The sequence below is a fragment of the Dendrobates tinctorius genome, unplaced genomic scaffold, assembly GCF_039654945.1.
Source record: "Dendrobates tinctorius isolate UK_male_01 unplaced genomic scaffold, ASM3965494v1 ptg000098l, whole genome shotgun sequence".
Taxonomy (NCBI): Eukaryota; Metazoa; Chordata; class Amphibia; order Anura; family Dendrobatidae; genus Dendrobates; species Dendrobates tinctorius.
Window position 1 is genome coordinate 11507079 of NW_027361766.1, and position 24217 is coordinate 11531295.

Below are 24217 nucleotides of genomic sequence, written 5' to 3' on the forward strand. Positions count from 1 at the left end.
CGTCAATTCCAAACTAGATGGCAGCTGCACCAGGACCGTGAGATGACCATTCCACCTAAATTGATTATTTGCCTCCTGTTTAGGAACACCTAGATGCGCCGCTGCATAAGTCAAAAAAGATGAAACTAATAATTTAAAAAAGTGGGAAAGTTACCTCAAAAGTTGTTTTTGAAAAGAAGCACATACCTGTATTTGTGAAATTCATTAATGATCATATATTCAACCACGTGGACAGTTTCTCTTCTAACTGAATGGTTTCTAGGAACAATAACGGCACACATCTGCTTATGGTCTTAAAATCATAAACTGTGTTGCAAAGCGTATAAGGTCAGACAGGCTTCTCAGAAATTATGTTTTGTCCCAACAGGTTTTATCAATTAACACTGTCATGTTGAACAGTTGACTTTACAGCTCTAAGGAACGCCTGTGGCAATAAGGACACACATATGAATGAAGCCCGGAAGTTTGTGTGAGCTTTCTATGTATTGTTGGGAAACCACAGGAGGCCGAGCTTCTTATCTCACCTTACTTGCTCATTGGTAGCTTATAAATAGAGACTGAGATCATCTTCATGTACTCAGTTTCACTGTACAGGTAAGGAAGCAGCTGTCCATACCCACACAGCTAACAGCAGCGAAACAAACACATTCCGCAAGTTATGATGGAAACAGACAGGTGAGTTCCATAGATGACAAAATAATTTTACCTTCAGAATTTTTTGCTATTCAGATTTCCTATGACTTCATAGCTACATGCAGCAAAACGTCTCCACAAGACAAACAGGGATGCCAACTTGACTATTTAAATTTTTATGGTTACCTTATCTGGGCAACTTTTCTACAGACTCATTGGAAAAACATATATAAAGTATAAAGATTAGAAGTGATATACAACTACAGCGTAGAATATCAGCATGACGTTATTTAGTGTGAACTGTGAACTGCTAATAATTAAAATCACAAACTGTACTACGTCCTCCAGTATATAAGAAAAAAAATAAAAATTCACTGACGCATAAGTGCTTTTAAATTTCTTTTAGGGATGGTGGGAAAAAGTGCTCTTTTTATGGATTGTCCAGGAATTTCTGGACAGTTGGCAACTCTGAAGTATACTTCTTCAGATGTTCAATTTCAGCACATATAGTGCATACTGGAAATCTTTTTTGAAGAAGACCAACTTGCACCTAAGAGGCCTCGAGATCACTCTTTAGGGTATGTGTCCTCGATCAAGAAAAAGCAGCGCTTTGGACGCAGCGTACTTTCATTGTGGCCAAAACGCTGCGTTCTAATCACGCAGGTAAATCCGCATGTGTTCACTGAACAATGCTGATTTACCGCATCCAATACATTGTATTGTGAAAATTTCTAGTGTCTCCGCAAAAGAAATTGACATGCTGCGGCTCGTAAACTCGCACCATGGGTGGCTTTATGCAGCATGAAATAGAAGCACAGTGGGCATAGGATTTCTATAAATCCCATCCATTGTGCTTGTAATCTAGAATGCAGCGCAAGTGATCTGCATCCAAAAAGCTCCTATTCCTGATCGGGGGCACGTACCCTTAGTCTACTTGTCTAGCTTTTCTGTACTTTGTTCCTATGCAAAAGGAGTACAAACTCGGACTGTAGAAGGGGGAGGCACTTTCATCTTTCAATCTATTTTGAAATTCATATAATAAAAAAATGATTTATATGTGATCTGGAAAATGTAAGTAGTACTTTATTCTTTATGGCTTTATCACTAGGTGTGTGAAGTTTAAAAGCGATACAGGTGCACTCCTTTTTTCAATCTCTGTGTCATTTTTATAGCATATATTGGAAAAAATAATTTCATCTTTATAAATATGGGGGTAAGAATTCAGGAAAACCCCTCTGTGCATAAACATCAGAAATTGTTTGCACATATTAGAATGAACATAAATGACCATCCTGTCTGGCCATACATGTCTGAATGATAAATCACTCTTGTCGTAGCTTTAGCTACCATGTTGTCTTCAGTTACTAAGCACAATATATATAATGACCATCCTGCTTATCTCATATGCTAAAAAGGAGTCCATTTAGCCTATGCTTGTTGAGGATACATTAGGATCCCATATTTTAAGCTGTACACTTTTCTTGAAATTATTCAATGACAGAGGTATGCGAATTATACAGGCATGGAGTTGCAAATTCCTGGACATGACCACTCAAAAATGCTTTTAAAAACAACCTTCTATAGTAGCAGTCCTTTCAAAGAAATTGTCCAGTATGCATAGATATGAACCAATCTTTCTTGAAAAGTTTTCTCAAAAACGTAATCTTTTGGAGACCAACCAAGGAACGAAGTTGTCTTGTCATGTCAGGTAGGCTCACACAATTTGATCAAAATGAAGAATCTTACATTTATTTAAAAAAAATATCAGTAATGCAATTTAAATTGATTTAAGTATTGCAAAAAACTTTGTGCCTCAAGAATGTTGCTGATTTTTTTTTTGTTGCTGTATGGCATTGCAAAAGTTCTAGAATTAATACATTTATTTTAGTTGCTCTTATCTGAGATTGCATTGGTAATATGTACACCCACACCTCAGCCTTATAATCTCCATTTAGTGCAAGGACATAGAGCTGGTGAAGGAAACCATTGAGTGAATGTGCAGAAACAATATTAACCGCATGTGAATGAAGTTTGGTTTTAGAATAATCCGAGGCTGCACTGCAATGTTAACCCCGATCAGGAAGCAATTTCCACCCTTCCCCTTTAGTACATGTGACGTCTGGTGATATATCTTGTTTTGGTTTCATACAGACAAAATAAGGAAGAGAAAATGAGCAACAGCCCAATAATCGAGAGAAAACAAAGAGGGAAATTTGTTTCTCTGAGTGGACAAGAGGCAAAAATTGTACTGGAAACATACATTAAAAGAAGCTTAAGCCACCATGAAGCAAAGAGGACAGGGTGTAAAAAGGAGGCAAAGGTGCAGAGGTCGGTTAGTGATGTGACCAGGTTCACACACAGAGTGAATAAATATAAGACTGTTGTGGTACCTCAAGCTGAAGTAGAGGAAACTGAGAAGAAAGATGATAACTGTGTAACAGTGCAAGAACCTGCAACCATCACCAAGGCCAAAAATGTCAAAAAACAATCATGGTTCAAGAGCTTTCTAAATCAGCTATTTAAAAAAGAAGAGAACATTTCTGAACAAAATGTATCTGTGGTTACCAAAGTAGCTGAAGACTCAGCAGCCTCTTCTACTGAAGGACATTCAGATCAAACTATGAAGAAAAACAGTTTTAGAAAATCTGGCATCCGAAAAGCACTTTCTTTTAAGAAGAATGGCGATGAAAAGTTAAAAAGACCCAATCATCTCCCATTGAAACGCAAACCTAGACCACTTCCCCTACAACCACGTAAGTAGATGTGATACTCTAGAGATACCATGACTTATCTGTTTTTCTGTGGGTCTCAAGTAATCACCTTGGACTATGCTATACATTTATTTAAAGGGGTACTAGGAATTTGCCATACATGTTTGATAGGTTAGAGTCCCACACTTGCTCAGCTATTTTTGTAACCCTCATTTTAGTGAATGGAATGACCCCTGCATGTTTCACTATTTCTCCATTAAATGGTACAGGATAGGCCTCATTCTCCAGACAGATGAGGGTCTCGCATCTATTAGACATTTTTTGACATATCCTGAGGACTGAGATCAAAAGCCATGTTTTCTTTTTTATATATATATATTTATAATTGCAGTGGTTTTCTTGGGTTTCAGAATATACATAACATTATCACAGAGTATCTGAATATACAAGGGGAACCTGTTAACAAAGACTGTGAGCAGCATGAATCAGAGCCTGGCTGCACAATTGCAGCTATGTATATTTTCTCTGAAACGCTGTATATGAAACGCTGTAGAATGTCCTAACTATAACTAGATCTTATCTGGTCTCGTCTCTAACCAAATGTCCTTGCCCGGCTTCTCTTAGCTAGCTAGCTCTCTGCTAGAGGTGATTGACAGGTCTCTTGCTATGGGAGAGACCTGTCAATCACCTGGAGTGGACTAATCTCATTTCTGGCTATGGTCCCTGATCGGCTTCTTCCAACACTACTAGAAGTGACTGATGGGTCTCTTGCTACAGGAGAGACCTGTCAATCACCTGGAGTGGACTAATCTCATTTCTGGCTATGGTCCCTGATCGGCTTCTTCCAACACTACTAGAAGTGACTGATGGGTCTCTTGCTACAGGAGAGACCTGTCAATCACCTAGAGTGGACTAATCGCATTTACATCTGTGATTCCTAGGCAGTATGAATCAACTCACAGGTTCCATTTAACATTTACATAACACAGTTTGTTTAGGTGAAAAGACTGAAGATTGCTACTATGAACAAGTATCTGCAGAGATTGATCTACTTGTGAAAGGTACTGAAAACCTGGATATTGGAGAGAGAAAAGAGAGCTTGGATTTAAGTGCAAATGGATCCCATGACATTGGTAAGAAATGGAAGAAAATCTAGTCACACATTGGTAATATCTGCTCTAATCCAATACATTTTCCAATAATATTTCTGGGAATGCACAGAAAAGTTGTTGAAGGAAAATGTCTTTATTACCATAGAAATCATTGATATGGTGAAAAATATAATATCTTGTATTGGTCTACTGTATTATTCTCAAGCAATTCTGACATAATTGCTCCAATCAGTATTTACTACTGGCTAATAAGAGCTATGGATAGAGTTTTACATAATTTGGAAATATTTGTTTTAACAAGATAAAGATAATAAAAATTAGAAGATTTAACCCACATTTTTCAGAAGTATCTTCACTGTCATGCTACTCCATGAAAATGAAGGTACTACTACTGAGAGAATGTGTACCTATAGATTGAGGCAGAAGACACCAAGATACAAGATTTAATAAAAATATGTTTTCCATAATAGTTCAGTGGACTTGGCAAAGGAGTATGATGCCCTTACAGGGTACTGTCAGGAGATTTACTGTAGGGTCACCAAACTAATTAAGTTGTTGGGAAAGATGGTAAAAGTCAAGCTCAAGCATTTTGTCCTGGCCACAAACAACAATGAAGCCACATGTAAGTGAAGCTGCAAGTGCACCGAAGGCAGGGATTATGCACCTCATTCTGCGCCTAGACCATCTCTATGTGCTCGAATGACGTCAGTTCACCACTGCTGAAAACAGTGACCTAGTGGTGATGAGTAGACTTGAATAAAGTCTTTGGAATCGCTCTAGAGGTTGAATAATACGGAGCATCAGTGCAGAAAATTGGCAGCACTTGGTGCACTTGCAGCCTCATTTGCATTACAATTGTTTGTTTTGTCAGCATTTGAATATCCATTTCAGGTAACTTCGGACTTGTATTTTATTACTCTACACAGCCATGTAATTAGTTGGGTGACCACAAAGCTCCTGATATGTTGTGGTCTCTCCTAGTGGCTATAAAACAAAACCTAATAGGATGAATATAAAAAAAATCTATTTTCCTCTTTTTCTGTAGATACGACGATTAAGAAGATTGTTGCTATCTTACAAAAGGAAGGTGATGCCTATAACAGAACGGTATGGAATAAATATTGTGAGATCTAATGACAATGTCTGACCATGTGTTTACTGCCAGCCACAGATTTTGCAATATGTTATAACTTTTCTAAATAAGTTCACAGAACATGTTGTTTGGATAACGTCCCTCATTTACAAGTGTGTTTTAACTTGACAGTTATAGTGTTAATTATAGCCTAAAATTTTCAAAAGGCGCCAAGTAAGATATCACTGATCTTCATATGTAAATTGTATAAGGACAACATCTGCAAGGAGTTTGTATGTTCTCCCCGTATTTGCGTGGGTTTCCTCCGGGTACTCCGGTTTCCTCCCACACTCCAAAGACATACTGATAGGGAATTTAGATTGTGAGCCCCATCGGGGACAGTGTTGAAAATGTGTGCAAATTGTAAAGCGCTGCGGAATATGTTAGCGCTATATAAAAATAAAGATTATTATTATTATTATATTGCATGACAAACATTGCCTTAAAAAAAGAATAAAAACACGCAAGAAGTGAAAGTCATGGACTTAGGACATCTTAAGCTATGTTCACACATTGCATTTTTCAGGCGATTTTAATACAAATTAAAAGTTGCTTTTCAAAGTACCAGCAAAAGCTGTGAGATTTCAGAAATCTCATTCACACTTTTTTTCCTGACAATTGGAAAACTGCTGCGTTTTTAAACTGCAACATGTCACTTCTACCATTGTTTTTGCAGCGTTTTTGCAGTTTTTTTCATAGAAAACAATGAGTAAGTGCAAAAAGGCAACTATCAGTTTTTTCAGCATTTTTGGTGAAAAATGAGCACATGCAGAAAAGGATATGAAACCCATGCTGTTATTCCCAAATGTAAATCATAATGTCTTGGTATCCTCATAGGAGAATGGCTGTTAGTATTAGTGCAGTTTAGCTAAATTAGCGATATGTGTGAAAGTAAACAATGTCCTACAAATTGAATCCCCCACCAATGTGTGAAGGAAAACAATGCCCTACCAATTCAACTTCACCCTGCTGTTTTTACATTTGCAATTGTGTATTTTTTCATGAACTCATATAATCTTAGTTCATGGCTGCACTTCATACGTGATTCCAGCTTTTTTTTGCTAAGAATAGTCACAATTTTTTCAGACAAACTTTTTCCACTAAATAATTTGACCAAATTGCCCTTACAAAAATGTTTTATGGTTCCACATACATCTTGCATTAGTTTCCTAACCCCTTATATATTGGTCATGCTTGCAAGGTGAAAGCAAAGCTGAACTTTGGGATCCTAAAAAGCACAGCAGAAAAGCGCATCAAAAGTGAAGAAAAGCTGCAAAAAGGCGGCAAAATCTCTGTTTTCTATGCAGCTTTTTTCCTGCCAAGAGATCAGGTTTTGGCCACAGAATAAAGAACATAAAAAAGCAACGTGTGAACATAGCCTTACTAACATGCAAAGGATGGAAAAAATGGAAACAAAATTTTCAAAACATCTTGATTTATTCAGTGGCGAGTAAGATTGCCAATTAATTGTTGACTGAGGAATGTTCTGCCAAGCTGAATGTATTTGGGCAAATCATCAAGATCCACTGCTGGCACCTTCGATTGCCATTGTCAACCAATGACATCCCAGATGTGCTCAGTGGGAGACAAGTCCAGAAATGCTGCAAATCATGTAGCACGTTTAGGCCATGCAGGTTACACACAGTTGCACAACCAATCTGGAGAACACAAGAGCAACGGCATGCTGGAGCCTTCATGAGGGAACATCAGTCCTACTCCTCGGATTATTATGTGGAGTGGAATATTATATGGTAGCCGGACCAACTCTAGTCTTCATTCCACATACACTAACAGCTCAGTGTTACATTGATTTGGTGGGTGAGAAAACCAGTGGCATGGCCATCCCCCCAAAGTGTCCCAGTTACCGTTTTTCAGCAACAATGCCAGATAGCATGGCTTGTGTTACTGTGAGCTGCCTGTATGGTCTAAACATGTTATTATGGCCTAGTAAAACACAGTAGCCCAATACTTTACAAAACATAAATGGCAGTGACCTGAGTATATGGTCTGCCATAATAAATGGTTCTACTCCATGAGAATATATATACACAAGGAGACAACGGAGTAACTGAATCCAACAATTTTTTTTTAATATAAAAATATGAAAATTTATTATAATTAATATATATAGAAAAACACAATAATCATGGTACAATTATACATAGAATATGACGCCAAAAAACCAGGAAAGGAGATGCGTGGAAGTAATAGAAAGCACCATTCAACTAAAATGCCTCAAATATAACAGCCCTTATGGGATATAAATAACATGCTGCTGCCTGTGTAAAAATCCTATCATGACCAAAGTATATCTAGGGTGGCACCCTAGATATACTTTGGTCATGATAGGATTTTTACACAGGCAGCAGCATGTTATTTATATCCCATAAGGGCTGTTATATTTGAGGCATTTTAGTTGAATGGTGCTTTCTATTACTTCCACGCATCTCCTTTCCTGGTTTTTTGGCGTCATATTCTATGTATAATTGTACCATGATTATTGTGTTTTTCTATATATATTAATTATAATAAATTTTCATATTTTTATATTAAAAAAAATTGTTGGAGTCAGTTACTCCGTTGTCTCCTTGTGTATATATGTTATTATGGCCTGTAGCATCTCTGAACTTGTCTTCCACTGAGTACATCTGAGACATCATTGGTTGGCAAGTACAAAGGGAGCTGACAGCAGAGGATCTTGATGATTTGCATGCCCAAGTATTCATTGTAATCATTAATAACCTCATTCGTAGCTGCCAAGCTGTGTAAGTGCATGTATTACTGCACATGGTGCTCATATATGACACTGAACAAATCAAGATTTTTTGAAAAAGTGTTTTCCGTTTTTTCTGCATTTGAATATTGTTAACAAGTCTATCAATCCTGTGATATTGATATTACCATTACTTTCCTAGTTTTGCAATTGCAATTTTATGGGTGTATATGAGTATGTATTGTAACAACTAATTGAAAAAAAATATTGAAATTAGCTGAATTAATTTTCCTAAGAACTGCTTTTTTTTGGGTCAAAATCTTTTTTTTATAATACCTGGGACAATACAATATATTCAAATGGTTAAACCTTTTTGACCAGAGCCATAGTCATAGGTAGTAGCAGTTAATCATAGGTACTGGTTACACAAAAACATAGACAAAGACACCAGTCTTATAAAAGGTTCATGGTAGGTAGCAGGTACTGTTACCAATCCTGCTTTGGGGAACAGGTGTTAAAAGTTATGGATCTGGTTGTTAAAATTAGGGATGAATCATTTGCATCTAAAAGAAATATTGAAGTATGTCTATTTTATCATCTCTGCAGATAAAAGAAGATCTAACCCTAAGCAACTTTTTCAGAGATATCTCATACAATTCATTCAAGCAGCTTGCTGATGTCTATGTTGACCAAGGAGTCAAAAAAACAGAGTCAGTGGCCACGCCTGAGGATGTGAAATTTGCATTTTCTGTTCACTTTACAAAGCAGGTTGTAGGACTCTCTAATCACCCTACAAAAAGAATCATGGGCTTTGGGACCCAGTATCTTCATGACAGTTGTTCATGGCTTTCATATAATACAGAAAATATGGTAAGTGATCCATATAAAAAATCTACAAGTTGAGCTAGGGGAAAAATTTTTTTAATGAAGACAGAGGAAGTACGATAGAAGTAAAAACAGTTCATTAAAGATTTGGAAGGCTGCCTTCAAATGGTTGGCAATGATATACATCACGTTCCAAATTGTCATGCAAATGCTATTTTTCTCTAATTTTCCTAAATGGTTCAAATCATCAACCGTTAGAATAGAAGTCAAATTTTATTGGACAAACCTCTCAATGATAACTGTATTTTTTTTTTTCAAAACAAAAAAAGTTTCTAAACATTTTATAGGTTGCAAATAACTGAAAACTACACCAATAGAAATGTATTGAATGCTGTAAATCCGCACGGCTCAGTGAACACATGTGGATTCACCTGCGGTCAATAGACAGCAGCGCACTGGAAGCAGCAAACATTCGCTGTGTCCAAAGCGCTGATAGTTCCCAATCATGGGCACCTGAGGTCACATTTGCTGAATTCAAAAGTTTTTTCAGTCAAAAACGTTTTAAGGGGTCAAGTTACATGTTAACATAAGACTCATTTTTTATATAACTTCCACAATTCTTGCATGCATTGAACTTGTGAACTTGTTTATTCTTGAATTTCTTTGCAGAATGTCATAATAGTCTCCCAGAGCTTCAGTTTTGATGTGAACTGCCTCAAACTTTCATAGATCTTTTGTTTGATGATACTCCAAAGGTTCTCGATAGAGCTGAAGTCAGGGCAGGATGGTGGCCACACCATGAGTTTCTCTCCTTTCATGCCCATGGCAGCTAATGACTCACATGTATACTTTGCAGCATGAGATAGCAAAATTCTGTTCATGCAGAAAATGCACTATGGATGGCATGGGTCTTCGTTTTGAACCATGGAAGAAAGTGGTCAGTCATATATTCTATACACTTAGCCAAACTCATTTTCACACAATCAAGAAACCTAAAGGGGCCTGCCAGCTCTCTCCCCATGACTCGCTGATGCTGCAGCCTTGTTGGGATATAGCGGCAATCAACCAACCATCCATCTAGACCATCCAGGGATGCATGACACTCATCAGTAAACAAAATTGTTTTAAAATTAGTCTTCATATATGTCTGGACCCACTGCAACTGTTTCTGTTTGTGAGCACTGTTTAGGGGTGGCAGAACAGAAGGTTTATGCAGAACTAAGCCCCTGAAGGGTTCTACACCTTGAGGTTCACTGGACTCCAGAGGCACCAGTAGCTTCAAATACCTGTTTGCTGCTTTGTAATGGTATTTTAGCAGCTGTTCTTTTAATCTGGTTAATTTGCTTGGCAGCAACCTTCCTCATAGGCCTTTATCTGCACAAACCCGTCTGTCCTCTGTATCAGCCACATATCTCTTCACAGTACGATGATCATGCTAAAGTTTTCATGAAGTATCTAATATTTTCATACCTTCTCCAAGGCATTACACTATTTGATGTTTTCGGCAGCAGAGAATCCTTTTTCTTTCTCATATTGGTTGAAGCTTATGGCCTGCTTAATAATATGGAAACTCCTTCTTAAAGTGAACTTGTGAGCAGGATTTTGCTAAGTAACCTACAGACACTGTCAGGTTGCCAGTGTTAAACTGATAAAAATGAAACCTGGAGTGAAGAAATCCATCTTGTGGTTCTTGTGTAATCAGTGTTAGAAGTTTTCTGTTAATAATATGGTCTTGTTCTGGGGCGGGACTGTAGGCAGAGTTTTATCTTCCTGCTCTAAGCCAGAGAAACCAAGGAAAGACTTGCCCACAGGCTACACCGAAGCACAGTCTGTCTCTATGATGAGGAATATATTTGTGCTTCGGGGCGGCCTGTGGGCAGGTCTTTCCTTGGTTTTTCTGGCCTAGAGCAGGAAGATAGAACTCTGCCTACAGTCCCACCCCAGAGCATGACCATATTATTAACCGAAAACTTCTAACACTGATTATACAAGAACCACAAGATGGATTTCTTCACCCCAGGTATCATTTTTATCGGTTTAACACTGGCAACCTGACAGTGTCTGTAGGTTACTTAGCAAAATCCTGCTGACAGGTTCACTTTAAGGGCCCCGTCACACATAGCGACGCACCAGCAATCCCGACAATGATATGACCTTGTCAGGATCGCTGGTGTGTCGCTACATGATCGCTGGTGAGCTGCCAAACAAGCAGCTTCACCAGCGATCAGCACCAGCGACACGCAGGTAACAAGCGACGCACGTCGCTTAGTTACCCACTGTGTACCTTAGTCACCAGCGTGCTGGTGCAGGGAGCTGGTAACCAAGGTACACATCGGGTTTCAAAGTTGCGCGCAGTACTTAGAAACCAGATGTGTACCTTGGTTACCAGCTCCCTGCACCAGCGCGCTGGTAACTAAGGTACACATCAGGTTTCTAAGCGCTGCACGCTGCTTAGAAACCCTCTGTTTACCTTAGTTACCTGCTCCTGCTCGCTGATCGCTGGTCTCCCGCCTGTCACACGCAGCGATGCGTGCTGGCCAGCGGGAGACCAGCAATCAAAAAAATGTCCTGGCCATTCCAGGACGATCAGTGGTAACCGGCAGGGGGGCCGGTCGCTGGTTAGTGTCACACAGAGCTATCTCGCTGGTGAGATCGCTGTTGCGTCACAAAACTTGTGACTCAGTAGCGATTTCGCTAGCGAGATCGCTATGTGTGACGGGGGCTTAAGTAGTTTCCCTTTAATTGGGCTCACCTAGCAAACAAATTACAGATGTTTGAAATTGATTTCAGTAATTCAATAACTTAAAATAACCAGGAAGTGCATGAATGATTCATTTATAATAAAAAAAAAAGTCCTTTATTGTCTTATTAACAAGAAAATAACAATGATTTTTGCCCAATGGAAGATGTTTGTAAAAGAGGCATTGGACATGTCATATTTAAATATGCCTGATACTTTTTTCCCCAATTAGACTGCTGCTTAGGATATCTTGAGTGCATGGTTATGGTGAAGTTTAGAGAAAGAGCTATCAATCTTTAGTACTAGACAGATGATCACACTGAGGTATAGAAAGTGGGCATTATTGATCAAGATCCTGGAGAAACAGTGGTTGAAATGTCCTTGTGCCATACCTTGCTAGACTGATCAAATAGTTAATAAACTAATTTTTGAAAACCTTATGTTGTTAGGTAATACTAGGATTCAAGACAGTCTGATTTTTCCACTTTTATAAAGAAAGAGAAAAATGGTTCTTCACACAACAATGAGGACTGAGCTTTAATTTAGCCTTCTGGTTGGCATTAAACATTTGGGTCATATACCCAGGACCAAAAATAAGTTTGAGAAACAGTGGTCTCACCTACACAAATAAGATTAACACAAAAGGGAATAAAAGTCTGTAACACTTTATTAGTTTCCAAGATTCTACACTGGCAAAACTGCTAGTAGTTGAAGCTAGGAGGAGCTTTCTTCTTGATCCATTATAGCTCACTGATTTGTAGGTCAGACATGGTGGACACTGTTACATGCATTGGGAATGAGTGCTAATACTATATGTAGTGTAGCCAAGTCATCTGTGCTGAAAATAGCACACTAGCACTGAGTCATACACGATAACACGACCATTTCCTATATGTTGTAACATGAAATATTTCAGATACAACCTAAAACTCAAGTGATTAGTTGCCGGCCTCTGATTAGACTGGTACTAGGAAGAAAACAACAGAAGAAGTAGGGCAAGGTTATTATTGCAATTAGGGAATCATTGTCAAACAATCTTGTTGCTTGTGGTCAGCTGAGCTTCCACGCCCATCCCATTTAATAGACATGTGTAAATCATCTGTGATGAATGTTTGATTAGCATGATCTTACATTAAATAATCCACTTTTGAATGGCTAAAAAGGGTGTCTTCTAGATTAATGTTGGAACTACATTTCTCAGCATGAGATCTCTTAAATGTAACTCTTGCAAAAACAAAGTTACCTACAATTAGACAGTCTACCAAGGAATCAAAATGTAAATGAAGCTGAAGTGCTTTTACGAAGTGGAAGCACTTCTCCAGCCACTGCTCTTCGCAGCTCTATTACCCTCCCAGTGCCGCTTTCTGCTGCTTGACTGACAGTTCCTTTGCTTGCAGTCATATGGCAAAGAAGTTATCATTGTCAGTCAAGGAAAAGAATGCACTGGGCAGTGAATAGAGCTGGAGAGAGTAGAGGCAATGGAAGTACTTCCACAAATGGAAATAACTTTAGTCTCATTTACATATTGATTGAAATGTTGATTTCTTGGTGACAGAAGAACAGATTGGCCAGTTAAACATGTGGATGGACTTGCCTTCGCAAAAGTTACATGCCCATGTAAAAAAATTGGGGGAGTGTGCGTGTGTGTGTGTGTGTGTGTGTGTGTGTGTGGGGAGGGGGGGTAATCCATTTGACAGATTCCCTTTAAACAGTGGAGGTGAGACTCTTCATGCTGCAAGGATTGCCACCCTAATTTGACAATTGCTTAAAAACTTGCTAAAGGAAGAAAATTCCTAATACATAGTAAAAATGAAGCTCCACTTTAGATGTTATTATATTAAGACATGGAATAGTATTTTTTCACTTTAATATGCACATTTTTTTTAAAAAAATCTTGGATATTTACTTACCTTTTACTTGCTTTTCATTTTTCGGCAGAATATCACTGATGATCAAGAAGCATTCCTCAGCCCTGACTGAGAACAGCGGTCCTAACATACGGTCCTAACATACCATCCATGATGCTGGCACATGGCAAATTCATTTCATCAATGTGATCTATTCATAATTTTATATTACATGTATATTTTACTGCTGGACCAGTATATGCATTTTAGATTATCAATATTCAAAATGATGAGTTTACAGCACTACATTTTTATTTCATAAAATCAAGCACTTTACCTTGTTTACGTCGTGTAAATATTCTTGTACATAATATATTTTGGTGAAAGAGTGTACTTTATGACTTCAAAAATGATGTATATAAATGTTAAAAAAACAAAAATAAATACCTACCTTCTTGAATTTTTTATTTCTAAAATAAAATAAAAAAGTGGAAGTGTACACTTTAACAAAAATAAAAATACAAATGACTTGTAGGACCACGAGCTGTATAAGGAAGTGGTCCCTGACTGTGGTTAAAGTGCGAGATAATCCCCCTTTCCCTCAGTGCTCTAATAAGTGTAGGTATGCAATGAGTTAAATTGGATAATCTCATCTGTGAAAAGGTGGAAGAGGAGACAGAGTTAATCCTGTTATTATAGGATTGATGCCCTCTTTTGTTTCTCCTCCCCTTTTATACCCCTGCCCAATTAAGTTATATGGAATAGTTCAGGGTATAAGGTTCTTGCCATCCCTGTGCCTTTCCTCTTCACCGGATACCGCTGACAGCGGTTTGTTTGTGTTTTAATTGTATTCCTTAAGAGGGAAAGGTTATGTTTAAGCTATGGGTATAACCGCAGTCAAAGCAGATCTAATGTGTAGCACAGTACTACAAGGTCACAACAGAGAAAATTATTACACGTGAGTTGACCTCTCTCGGTCATCTCAACCACATAGTTGTAGGCTAGGGTCAAAACCCCACAAATATGAACCCCACTTGCCACCGCTACTGGGGAAGTGGGAAGAGCCTTTTCTGGGGTGGCTGAAAGCTGATGTTTTTAGCCTGTGGGAGGCCAATATCTATGGCCCCTTCCTAGTGTGTGAGTTCCCCTCCTTGTTTGCCTTGCCACAAATTGTTCTCACTGCTTGTCATGAATTTGAGAGTTGCCATGCCCAAGTCCCACAATCCCATGAGAATGCCAAAAGTAGCAAAAATTTTAGTGGAGCCTTGAGTTCCATCAAAATCCTGCAAATGTTTACACCTTTTTATGCCAGTATGCTTTGATGAATCAGGCCCATTTTTTCTAGGCAAGGCTGTGGTCTGCAACCAGCAAACCTTAGTTAGTACCAGACCGCAATCAGCCCAGGTTTTCATTGGCAATATCAGCCATATAGATACAGAAAATGTGTGCACTATGTGTATGGAGCAACCTCCAATCTGATCTGATAGCAGAAGTAATTCCTTAAATGGAACAGTCAGTCATGACAGCAGCATTTAAGAGGTGGAAATTAAGGAGAAAGTAGCATTTTCAATGTCCATCGCCCCTATGCTCGCCCATACCATCTTCAGCAATGCAAAGGGAAGGAGCACCGTTTGACTTTTCAATGCAAAATTGGCTGGAATTAAGATCGGACGCCATGTCGCATTTGGAGAGCCCCTGATGTGCCTAAACAGTGGAAACCCCTTACAAGTTACACCATTTTAAGGAACTTATCTAGATGTTTGGTGAGCACTTTAAACCCCCAAGTGCTTCACAGAAGTTTATTATGTAGAGCCGTAAAAATAAAAAATCATATTTTTTTCACAAAAATATTTTCCCCCATTTTTTTATTTTCCCAAAGGGTAACAGGAGAAATTGGACCCCAAAAGTTGTTGTGCAATTTGTCCTGAGTATGCTGACACCCCATATGTGGGGCTAAACCACAGTTTGGGCGTATGGCAGAGCTCGGAAGGGAAGGAGCGCCGTTTGACTTTTCAATGCAGAATTGGCTGGAATTGAGATCAGACGCCATGTCGCGTTTGGAGAGCCCCTGATGTGCCTAAACAGTGGAAACCCCCCGATTCTAACTCCAACCCTAACCCCAACACACCCCTAACCCTAATCGCAACCCTAACAACAACCCTAACCCTAACACACCCCTAACCCTAATCCCAACCCTAACTCTAATCCCAACCCTAACCCTAATCTCAACCATAATCCAAACACTAACCCCAACCCTAACCCTAACTTTAGCCCCAACCCTAACTTTAGCCCCATCCCTAACCCTAACTTTATCCCCAACCCTAGCCCTAACTGTAACGGGAAAATGGAAATAAATACATTTTTTTATTTTATTATTTTTCCCTAACTAAGGGGGTGATAAAGGGGGTTTTGATTTACTATTTACAGTGAGTTTTTATAGCGGGTTTTTATGTTTGGCACCTGTCACACACTAAAAGACGCTTTTTATTGCAAAAAATAGTTTTTGCATCACCACATTTTGAGAGCTATAATTTTTCCATATTTTTGCCCATAGTGTCACGTGAGTTGACGTTTTCATTGGTACCATTTTCGGGCACATGACATTTTTTGATCGCTTTTTATTCCGATTTTTGGGAGGCAGAATGAACAAAAACCAGCAATTCTTGAATTTCTTTTTTTGGGGGGTTTATACCGTTCCGCTTGTGGTAAAATTGATAAGGCAGTTTTATTCTTCGGGTCAGTGTGATGAAAGCGATACCTCATTTATATAATTTTTTTATGTTTTGGTGCTTTTATACAATAAAAACTATCTCTATATATAAAGTATTTCTGAATGTGTGTGTGTGTGTGTGTGTGGGTATCACCAACCAATCACGAAGCATCTTTCATTTCGCTAGAGCTGTGTAAAAGAAAATGAGCTGTGATTGGTTGCTATGATCAACAGTTTTCCTTGCAACCAATCACTAAGCATCTTTCATTTCACCAGAGCTGTTTTGGTTGCTATGAGCAACAGTTTTTCCTCTCCAGAAAACACCTCAGCAGACACTGACATGCTGGGAGAAATCTAGCATTCCCGGAAATATAAGCTCCCAGCTATTGTCTGCCCCCCAAAAAGGAGCAGAGAGCACATGACAGAAATGAATCACCCCTTCCGTGCCCATATACACATCACACATCCTCCATCCTATAGGCACATCTTCCCTCTTAAAGGGATCATTGGTATGGAAGTCAGGGCAAATCCCTCAGCGCTCTGATACTGACCTCAGGCTTCTATTAAAGGGATCATTGGTATGGAAATCAGGGCAATTGCCTTCAAATGCTCTTGTACTGACCCCAGGCTCTCTTAAAGGGATCTCCTGTATGGAAGTTAGGGAAAATCCCTCAGCGCTCTGAATCTGACCCCAGGATTCTATTAAAGGGATCATTGGTATGCAAGTCAGGGCAAATCCACTCAGCGCTCTGGTTCTGATCCCAGGCCTCTCTTAAAGGGATCCCCGTATGGTAGTTAGGGCAATTCCACTCAGCGCTCTGGTTCTGACCCCAGGCCTCTCTTAAAGGGATCCCCAGTATGGAAGTGAGGGCAAATCCACTCTGCGCTTTGGTACTGACCCCAGGCCTCTCTTAAGGGGCTCTCCGGTATGGAAGTTAGGGTGAATCCCTCAGCGCTCTGATTTTCACCCCAGGCTTCTATTAAAGGGTTCATTGGTATGGAAGTCAGGGCAAATCCACTCAGTGCTCTGGTTCTGACCCCAGGCCCCTCTTAAAGGGATCTCCGGTATGGAAGTTAGGGTAAATCCCTCAGCACTCTGATTCTCACCCCAGGCTTCTATTAAAGGGATCATTGGTATGGAAGTTAGGGCAATTCCACTCAGCGCTCTGGTTCTGACCCCAGGCTGACGGGATGATGTGGGATACTAGGGGTAGTAGTCCGGTGGCTCTGGCTGACGGGACGATGTGGGATATTAGGGGTAGTAGTCCAGTGGCTCTGACTGATAGGATGATGTGGGATATTAGTAGTCCAGTGGCTCTGGCTGACGGGACGATGTAGGATATTAGGGGTAGTTGTCCAGTAGCTCTGGATGACGGGATGATGTGGGATATAGTGAACATGGCTATGCGGAGTGGGGCGGGGCTATACACTCAGCTTTATATATATAGATATAATTATTATAATTTGCTATAACTAACAGTAGTTAGTTACTATGCCCGGGCAGCGCCGGGCTCTTCAGCTAGTTTTATATAAAAACTAGCTGAAGAGCCCAGCACTGCCCAGGCATAGTAACTAACTGTGGTTAGTTATAACAAATTATAATTATCCTCCATCCCATAGTCCCGTGCCCATATACCCATCATACATATCCACCATCCCATAGGCCCGTGCCCATATACCATTCATACATATCCACCATCCCATAGGCCCATGCCCATATACCCATCACACATCCTCCATCCCATAGTCCCATGCCCATATACCCATCATACATATTCTCCATCCCATAGTCCCATGCCCATATACCCATCATACATATCCTCCATCCCATAGTCCAGTGCCCATATACCCATCACACATCCTCCATCCCATAGTCCCGTGCCCATATACCCGTCATACATATCTTCCATCCCATAGTCCAGTGCCCATATTCCCATCACACATCCTCCATCCCATAGTCAACCATTATGACATCATAATGAGCGGCGGGGCTTGCAACCTATGATGGCATCAGCGTCGCCATGGCAACCATTATGACATCATAATGAGGGGCGGGGCTTGATACACACACACACTTTTTCCTCATTATGTAGATAGGGGCAAAATTGTTTGGTGAACTGGAGCACACGGGGTTAAAATTTCGCCTCACAACATAGCCTAGGATGCTCTCGGGGTCCAGACGTGTGACTGTGCCAAATTTTGTGGCTGTAGCTGCGACGGTGCGGATGCCTATCCCAGACATACACACATACATACATACATACCCACCCACATTGAGCTTTATATATTAGATAATTATTTTTGCATCGCTCCTGGTCATCACTGTACATGACAGGAAGTCTCTCAGCTCTGGAGACCGGGATGTCGTCATGCCGACATGGGGTCTCCATGGCAGCGATCGGGACCCCGCATCATGCCGAGGGGTCTCTGATCCAAAGGCAGAGGGGCTGTCAGTCCCTGTGCCGGCTCCAGAACGCTGCAATCTTGTTTGATCGCAGTGTTTCGGGGCTTAAAGTGCCGGGAGTGGTCTGTGACTGCTTCTGGCACTAAGAGGCGGGTGTCAGCTGTGAGAATCAGCTGACACCCGGCCGTGATCGGCCGCACACCCTCCCCCCCCCCCCCCCCCGTGTGTGCAGCCGATCACTAATGACATACTATTCCTTCCATGGTAATTAAGTTCCAGGTCACATGGACGGAATAGTACGTCTAATTGCAGAGAGGGGTTAAAGTTCTTTTATGACCATTTCACTATATTGTTCATTAGTTTTTATTTTACTTATTAAAATCATGAATTATTTGAGTTTTTTATTTTCTGATGATATGTCAGTGACATTCCTCCTATTTGAATTCTAGTCTAAAGAAAATATTGCTCAATTTCTATAAATGTCAGTTATCTCTGGCCACTACATGGTTAGCACTTCGTTAGTTTTCGGTGCTTTCCTGTCATGTCTCTCTCCATACCACTGTGAGTAATCTCCCCGTGGAATCTGCATTATTTGTGATTTCATCATAGTCATACCTCATCTACCTTCACACAGACTATATAGTGGTGATGCTGACTCATTGAACGTTCATGTACAGAGAAGGAATTAGAGTTCTAAAGGAACGTCTCTTCATAAACCTTACATCATACAGTAAGGTCCAGTGAAACATGGAAATGCATTTAAGGATGGTCAGTCACTATTATGAAACCAGTATCTCTTATTTTAACCTTTTTTTATCACTGCTTTGACCTATTTTATGCAGATACTCACGGCTCTAGCTTTATTCATTAGTTTAATTAACATACCTGGCTGCATTTTAGTACTAGTCTGTAGACCTTGTCATGATCTGTGCTTATAGGGGCTGTCCGGTTTAAATTTTCTCTAATCTATAATAACAAACTGATTACTAAAGCTATGTTCCCATGATGAGTTTTTGGTGAGTTTTTTACGCAGCATATTTTAAAAAAAATGCTAGTAACCCATTTTACTTAATGGGTGCAGAAATGGTGCAGAAAATCGTTAACATTAAAAACTCATCATGGGTAGAGATGAGCGACTTTACCTTTTTTAGGGTAGAGTCAGTTTTCATGAAACCCGACTTTCTCAAAAGTTGAGTTGAACGAAATTGGCCGACTATAGTGAAAAGTCGGGGGTCCGACTGAAACACGAAACCCAATGCAAGTCAATGGGGAAGCAAAGTCGACAGGGAGTGGAGGACAGTAAACACACCTACAGTGCCCATTTCAATGCCAACAACATAAATTCTTATTACTGAAGCTTGTCAACCTTAATTTACTTTATAATAATAGTTACGCATTGAAAACTGGGGGTTGTTTGGCAAAAGTTGTGGGGGGGGTAGGGCTGGCTTCAGGTTTCAGTGTGCCCCGGGCCAAAGAGTGTCAGAGTCCCCTTTATCACATACCACAATTCATGATGCTCCGATACGGCACAGAAATATAGGTGTAGTACAATGAAAAATACTTCACTTATTACATGACATGACTGATATCTATTTTAAATTCTACAATAGCTCAAAAAACGGACAGTATATTACTCCATACAGTATTATGGCCACCACATGGTGCGCCATACAGAATAATGAGCCCCATATATTTCTCCATACAGAATAATTGGTCCCATATGATGTTCCATACAGTATATGATGAGCTCCATATAATGCTACAGTATATGATGGTCTCCATGGATGATGCTCCAGTGTGTTATGGGCCCAAATAATGCTCCATATATATTGGGCCCCATTTCTAATGCTCCAGTGTATAATGGGCCCCATAGATGCTGCTCCAGTGTCTGATGTCCCCCATTTAGAATGCTCCAGTATATGATGGGCCTCATGGATGATGCTCCAGAGTATGATGGGCCCAAATAATGCTCCATATATAAAGAGCCCCATTTCTAATGCTCCAGTGTATATGGGCCCCATAAATGCTGCTCCTGTGTCTGATGTCCCCCATTTGAAATGCTCCAGTATATGATGGGCCTCATGGATGATACTCCAGTGCATGATGGGCCCAAATAATGCTCCATATATAATGAGCCCCATTTCTAATGCTCCAGTGTATAATGGGCCCCATAAATGCTGCTCCAGTGTCTGATGTCCCCCATTTGAAATGCTCCAGTATATGATGGGCCTCATGGATGATACTCCAGTGTATGATGGGCCCAAATAATGCTCCATATATAATCTGCACCATTTAGAATGCTCCAGTATATGATGGGCCCCATGGATGATGCTCCAGTGTCTTATGGGCCCAAATAATGCTCCATATATAATGAGCCCCATTTCTAATGCTCCAGTGTATAATGGGCCCCTTAAATGCTGCTCCAGTGTCTGATGTCCCCCATTTGGAATGCTCCAGTATATGATGGGCCTCATGGATGATGCTCCAGTGTATGATGGGCCCAAATAATGCTCCATATATAATGTGCCCCATTTAGAATGAACCCAGGCATGGTATGTGAAAAGAGCTCCATGGAGTAATCTGAAGTGTGGGCTGCCGCATCCTTCACTTTTGGTGTGGGTGAAAGACCCAAGGAAAGGGGTTGCTCCTGACCAGAAGCCTGCACTGATGACTCAGTGCTTGCATTTTTTGAAACTTCAGAAGAGGAGGCGATAGAGCTGGAGGCTGTTTCAACAATGTAAAGAAAAACCAGTTCCTGATGCTCCGGCTTTAAAAGCAGTTTACCTACTCCCAGAAAAGGGAGCCTTACAGGCCTTCCGGAGCCAGACCATGACGCAGGCTCAACACCTCCTGCCTTAGCTGCTATTGTGTTTTTGGCACTACCAGCAGATGCACCGCCACCCTCAGTACCAGCTGGCCCCACACGTCCACGTCCGCGGCCTCTTCCACCATACTTACTAATTTTTGTGAAAATGTACCCAAAATACCAGCAGATATATAGTACTGTATCAGATGCGTACAGCTCTATACAGTCCAGGGATAATTGTAAATCTCCGTATATATTTCATGAGTCATACACAGAAGCTCACGGGCTCAGTATGGATTACACAATAATATAAAAAGTTGAAAAAGGGTACAGTATCACCAGATACAAGGTATATATAGTATATTTTAAACATTCTGAATCTCCGTATATGTTTCAGGAGGCAGACAACAAACGCTCTCAGGCCCAGTATGGATTAGACAAAAATATAAAAAGCAGCAAATGTGTTGGTGTAATCTTAAATCTCCAACTATATTTCCTGAGTAACAGACAGACGTTCACAGGCTCAATATGGATTACACCAGAATCAAGATAGCAAAAAGGTTACTGTATCAGAAGCGTAGAGCTGCATATAGTGTTGGGCAAATTTGAAATCTCGATATATATTTCCAGAGTCACTCTCAGACACTCACTCAGTCTGGATTTGACCATAATACAAAATGCTGAAAAAAAGGTACTGGATAACAAGATAGCAAGTATATATATTATAGGGTACAATTTAAATCTCCGTATAGATATTCCCGTAGTCACCCTCAGACGCTCATTCAGTATGAATTTGACCGTAATACTAAATGTCAAACAAAGGTACTGTATAACAAGACAGAAGTTGTATATAGTATAGGGTAAAATTTTTATCTCCGTATATATAGAAGGAGGAAACAATACACGCTCACTCAGTATGGATTATACCGTAATAAAAAATTTAGAACAAAGGTACTGTATCAGCAGTTACCTGGTGTATCCAGTCTAGGAGTAATTGTAAATTTCCGTCTATATTTCCGGAGTCAGACACAGACACTCACAGGCTCAATATGGATTACACCAGAATATAAAAAGTAGAAAAAGGGAAATGTATTTGAAGCGTACATTAGTATACATTGTTGGGGTACTTTTAAATCTTCGCATATATTTCAGTCTCAGTAAGCCAGTCCAGACTCTCCGCTACTGGAAACTAGATGGATACAAGTACAGATGGAAAATCGAGTGTTTGCAGAAATGCGGGAATTACTAATCACGGGAAAACCTCCCAGTAGATTTCGCAGTGGCGATGCTGACCCTCTATTACTTTGTCTGTGGAGACAGCGAAAACGGTTATTTGTGAAGAAAGGATTTCTGTATCGCAGTAGCGTGGATCCCATTGCCGTTACTAGTCTCCATCAAATTGTGATCACAGGGAGAGATGTAGACATGGTCCTCACTGCCTATCATGATGTGTCTGGTCACTTTGGAGTGCAAAAGACAGAAGCCACAGGCCATAGGCGATTCTATTGGATTGGCATGAGAGGAGACATTGAAAAATGGTGGCAGGAATGTCACACGTCTGTGACTGGGAAAACTGTGAAAGCTGATCATAAAGCACCACTGCATCCGATTGTGAGTTGACGTCCATTACAAATGGTAGCCATTGATCATCTGAAGGTAGGAGCCAGCAGGACAGGCCATAGCTACATCTTAACCATCATCGATCATTTCACCAAACTTGTAGTGGCCGTCCCTGTGAAGGTTTTAACTGCCCAGACTACACAGCGGTGGAGCAGGGAGAGGTAAGTATTGCAACTTGCAAGTGCTGTGGCCATGAGCAAGCAGGGGGGCCAACTCGTGGGCAACGGTACTGGCACAGGGCCCTTTATAGTACGCTGGTGTGTCTGACGGCGAGTGGGCCCCCTCACCATCAGAGACACTGTATTGTACTATGAGGGGCCCTGTGCCAGTACCGTCGCCCACGAGTGGGCCCACCCACCTTTTCAGAGCAACGGCACTTGCCTGGGTGCGCCAGGTGGTGACCACAGCCCTTTGGGGGGGAAGCCCAGTTAGGGAGGTTTAAAAAATGGCATATGTTGATGTGTAGGCTGCACATTCAGCAGCTGCAAATGGAGGAAGTCCGAGGAAGAGGACAAAAGCGAGCCAAATTTCTGGCAACCTATGTGTCATCAGGGAAAGGTGGGACAAAATCCTTTGAAACCCATGCATGGTTCATTTTAATGAAGGTTAGATTATCAACATTTTGGGTCGACAGACGGGTCTTTTTTTCTGTCAGGATTGATCCAGCAGCACTGAAGACTCTTTCAGATAGCACACTAGCAGCAGGGCAAGCGAGCTCCTGTAAGGCACATTGTGCCAATTCAGGCCAGGTGTCCAGTTTACAGGCCCAATAGTCAAAGGGGAATGACCTGTGAGGGAGAACATCGATATGGGAGGAGAAGTAGTTTGTAACCATAGTTGACAACTGCTGTCTCCTGTCACTTGCAATCAATGCAGTATTACCAGTCGTGTGAGCAGTACTTGAGAAATCAGTCCACAACATGGTCATGAAACCCCTGTTTCCAATGCCACTTCGGCTGTGTGC

General features: G+C 40.5%; 1 protein-coding gene across 2 annotated transcripts; it reads left to right on the forward strand.

The window, feature by feature from the left end:
- The first annotated feature begins 580 nt into the window (after positions 1-580).
- On the forward strand, positions 581-14173 carry LOC141099066 (uncharacterized). Of its 2 annotated transcripts, none has more exons than XM_073587103.1 (6): positions 581-675; positions 2785-3386; positions 4334-4477; positions 5502-5563; positions 8908-9171; positions 13805-14173. In XM_073587103.1, exons 1-6 carry the CDS (start codon positions 659-661, stop codon positions 13844-13846), a joined length of 1131 nt encoding a protein of 376 aa, XP_073443204.1. In that variant the 5' UTR covers positions 581-658; the 3' UTR covers positions 13847-14173. The 2 variants fall into 2 exon arrangements, with proteins under 2 accessions (XP_073443204.1, XP_073443205.1); XM_073587104.1 differs by having other exon boundaries at positions 4343-4477.
- Positions 14174-24217: the final 10044 nt, after the last annotated feature.

Excerpts from the sequence above, each read along its gene's own strand:
- LOC141099066 (XM_073587103.1), top strand. Across the intron at positions 4,478-5,501 it reads AAATGGATCCCATGACATTG|ATACGACGATTAAGAAGATT; the intron begins GTAAGAAATGGA and ends CTTTTTCTGTAG. Across the intron at positions 9,172-13,804 it reads CATATAATACAGAAAATATG|AATATCACTGATGATCAAGA; the intron begins GTAAGTGATCCA and ends ATTTTTCGGCAG.